The sequence below is a fragment of the Cimex lectularius genome, unplaced genomic scaffold (genome assembly GCF_000648675.2).
Source record: "Cimex lectularius strain Harlan isolate CLEC.00 unplaced genomic scaffold, Clec_2.1 scaffold153, whole genome shotgun sequence".
Taxonomy (NCBI): Eukaryota; Metazoa; Arthropoda; class Insecta; order Hemiptera; family Cimicidae; genus Cimex; species Cimex lectularius.
In genome coordinates, this window is record NW_019392833.1 from 937,984 (window position 1) to 941,924 (window position 3,941).

The window sequence follows — 3,941 nt, forward strand, 5'->3', positions numbered from 1 at the left end:
CAAATTAAATCTCACAAATTGTTATAACATAAAATTTTTCCCACAGCCTGCCAGAAGAAAACTGGTGATGTGCTTTATGAACCAGCGCCTATAGCAGTGAGAAATCGACGACGGATCTTACTCAAAAACAAGATGAAAGGAGTGTATTCATTGTTTCTTTTCTATATGTCATGGCAGCAGCTGAAATGCATATCGACAAAGTTATCATGCCATTTTTGCACAGCGGTGATATTTCACCAACAAGTTTTTTCATTAAACACATGAATAAATCTTTAATTTTAATCTTGTTTTACATTAAACCTTTTAGAAGTCAAACCGTGTTTTTTTTATAAATTAAACCAGACATATGTGGTGATGTATGACATGAGGATATGCATGTGTGAAAACAATTTATAAATAAGGTTATTGAATAACTTAAAACTTAAGAAGTACTAACAAAACATTTCATACTAGTAGATATACTCAACTGAAGAACACCATTGACACTAGAGGATATAATTAAATTAAATTCCTTTAAAAGATAAAAATTCACCTCTTGGAAAAATCCAAATTAGTTTGCCATTCGTGAAGAATAAAATATTGAAAGGTTAAATTCTAAAAACAGAATATATTTTTAAACAAACAAATCATTGTAGTTAAATATGATGTGGATACAAAATGTTTTAACACTTTTATTAAAATTATAAACTACAAGGTTTCATTAATCAAATATTGATAACAAGGAAATTGCAATTTTTGATGAACAATAATTTTTGGTTCATTTTTTTTTTTTTTCAATTGTTTTGTATTTTTATTAATTTATTATTATTTGAGGCAAGCGCTATCACACAAATTAAATACAAGAAATATAGCTTTTTTTTAATATTTTGTCATTTAAATAGTTTAATTTTGTCAATATAATAAATATAACAAACGGTACATTTTTAAAGAATTAGTTGGCATTTTGGAACTTTTTGTTTCATTATAAATAATAAGTGCACCTACTGGAACGAAATGTATTATTGTTCATAGAAAACTTGACTTGTCAATCGTCATTAACATAGTCTCTACTTTCATCTCTAAACTGTAGTTTCACTAAATATATTACTTTATACTTTTTTCTTTATGTACAAGTGTTTTCTATAAAATGCCTATACAGCTTTCAGATCACACATGTATACATTGTAAACAGCTGATATAAGGATTTGTTTTTTTATATTAAGGCTTTTAAAAAGAAAACAAAAACGAACTAGGTGGCACAACAACACCTTTGGGCTTTAGTACATTATTTGGTTACCTCTCTTATTATAAATATTCAATTATGCAGTCAATCATTAGCAAGGAATTAATAAATTTTATAAATACTTTGGCTATAATTTAAAAAGAGCGCACATTTAGCAAAATACTAACAGTCAAAAGTGAATCACAGATTACAAGGGGTTTTATCTGAGAAAATCAATCTACCTAAAAAACCAACCGTTTCCCTACAATAATCCGGTGAAATATTACACAAGACATAAAATGTAGAACAACATTACAATTATTACCATCGAATACAGGCTTTATTTTGCAATTAAAACTAAAATTATCTACATACGTTTCGAAAGGTTATCACATCACAAGAAAATAAATAAATTCGGGGTCCAAAGCTTCTATTGATCCGTGCGGTGCATCGGGTAAAAGGGGGGTAGAGAACCGTTTCTGTATCTTGATGCAGACCAAAAAGCGTAAATTGTGTCACCTTTACAATTATTATTACACAGTGCTTATAAACACATTCACAGTTGTTATAAGGCAACAATTCTAGTTAACGGTTTATTTCTTTTCTGCTATTAAATCTCAAAATTGTTTTAAGGCATCTTGATATCTGAGAAGCTCCAGCTTGTGACAACATTGAAAAAAAGATTTTGGTATGCATACGGCCTTAATTTTCTTGCCGTTATTACAAATCAAATACAACTACATTTTTATATACAAGAGCTAGTAAAATATAAACTACAATTGCCATTAATTGTGGTACATTCTAAACAATACTTTTGTGGTTATTGGCTTGTCAAGACCTGAACAATTACAAGTAAGGCAAAAATCCCCAACCCCCTTTTTGTTCAGTTTACCGTTCTTTCTGTGGATTTTACAAATATCAACTCACAAGAAATATTAGATTATTATTATACAAAGTGTCTTCTTCTACAATCTTCTATTAAAACAAAAAACACTTTAATACAAGATGTGCAACTTTTTTCTACATTTCAGAATATTACAGCACAGAATTTTATTCTTTAACAATTGTAGTAAATGGAGAAAATATGTCTAGACAGACTTGTTCTGAATTTATTTTATTTTCAAAATAGGTAAAACAATTACACAGAGGTTACAATGTTACACATAGATTTTCTTTGTCTAAAATGTAGTTTGTCGAGTTCTTTTTATTAATTTTTTTTTACATTCACCCTAAACATTTTTATAACAAGCTTTGGAAAGTGAACTGGTCTAAAACATGCCAAGAAAATATTACATATACCAAAATATGATAATCTGGCCCAACAATATGCTCAAGGGCTATTACAATAATAGTTTGAAAAAGAGACGTAAATTTTAAAAGAAGCGCATCAACCATGGGATTGTCTTGAAAGCGAAAAAGAAAGACGGTCATGCCACTATGGGAAAAGCGGAAGACTTGAAACAATTAGATTACTTATTGCTGAAGTTGAAGGCACATTTATTATATTGAAGATCTAACTGCTTCCTTTGCGTTACACAAGCAACACAAAAACAAAGCAAAAAGCTCCATTTAAATTGGCACAAAGACTTTTTTTTAATTAACACAAACAACGCACAACACTGAATTCTCCCAAACAATTTTTAAAAACCAACAAAATAAAAACTGAATCGTTAAAAAGTTGCACAAATATGTATTAAAGCATATCCATATGATTTTATAAATATGGTGGTAAAAATTCGAAAAATCTGATATGATTTAACACCTAACAAGTAATGGCGATGAGGTAATTGTTATATTTTTATAAACTAATTTAGTCGGTCCATATAAATGCCAAGGGTCCATTACATATTTAAATATACATTATAATCTCTTTAAATCACACTTACAGGCTTAGTGCTGAGAGGTGACTTTAATTACATATATACTTTTTTGTATTTTTCCTTCAAATATGTTTTAAATATAGAATTACTTTTTATATTATTATTATTATTATTAATATTATTATTCATTATTATTAATTATCAGTCTACTAAGCAGTACCTAATTTACACCAATTACATGAGTTGTTTAAAAAATAAAAATAAAAGATATTTAAAAATATACCAATAAAAAGAAAATTCTAAAATAGTTTCACATTAACAAAATTACGAATTAACAAAATTCCAATAATAGTCATTAAGACCGTTAGAAAACAAAAACTAATTAAAAGTTATAAACATAAAATTAAAATATCACCCGCCATATTCCAAAAAAAATCTGTCCATAATAAAGCCGTATGAAATAAGAAAATTAAACTAAAAAGCAGTCTGTTAATTTCCACAAGATATTAAAAGGAATGGTGAGAGACAAGGAAAAAACCTCATGTAACTATTAACAAAACACAACTCATAAATTATCTTAAAAAAGAAATTAATAATAAAACAAAGCGACCACACTGCAACAAAAAAAATCTCATAAAAAGTTCAACCATCAAAATTTAAAAACAGACGGCACCCTTTTTAACTAAAAATTTTAAAAAAATCAAGAATAAAAACTTGAAAATTGGTAACCGCAAATTTTGTCCAAAGTATCACCTCCTACTCGAACCTCGCTCTTTGCTTAACACATCTTTACATATAATTACATGAAGAACAGGTGCCGATTCGGTGCCAGTCGTCGACTCCCCGGCCTCATTTAACGGCAGTGAGCAATTCGTATTCCTTACTTTATATACATAAAACATCAATAACTCACTAAACAA

The 3,941-nt window shown here is 28.2% G+C and overlaps 1 protein-coding gene across 2 annotated transcripts in view; it reads left to right on the forward strand.

Annotated features, from left to right (window-relative positions):
* The window catches only part of LOC106670541 (prominin-2), a 44,948-nt gene extending 41,550 nt beyond the window's left edge, over positions 1-3,398 (forward strand). For both annotated transcript variants that reach the window (XM_014400990.2, XM_024228556.1), the window contains exon 18: positions 47-3,398. In XM_014400990.2, coding sequence (XP_014256476.1) covers positions 47-68 — 22 coding nt within the window. In that variant the 3' untranslated portion in view covers positions 69-3,398. The remainder of the gene's footprint in view (positions 1-46) is intronic.
* The last annotated feature ends 543 nt before the right edge of the window (positions 3,399-3,941 follow it).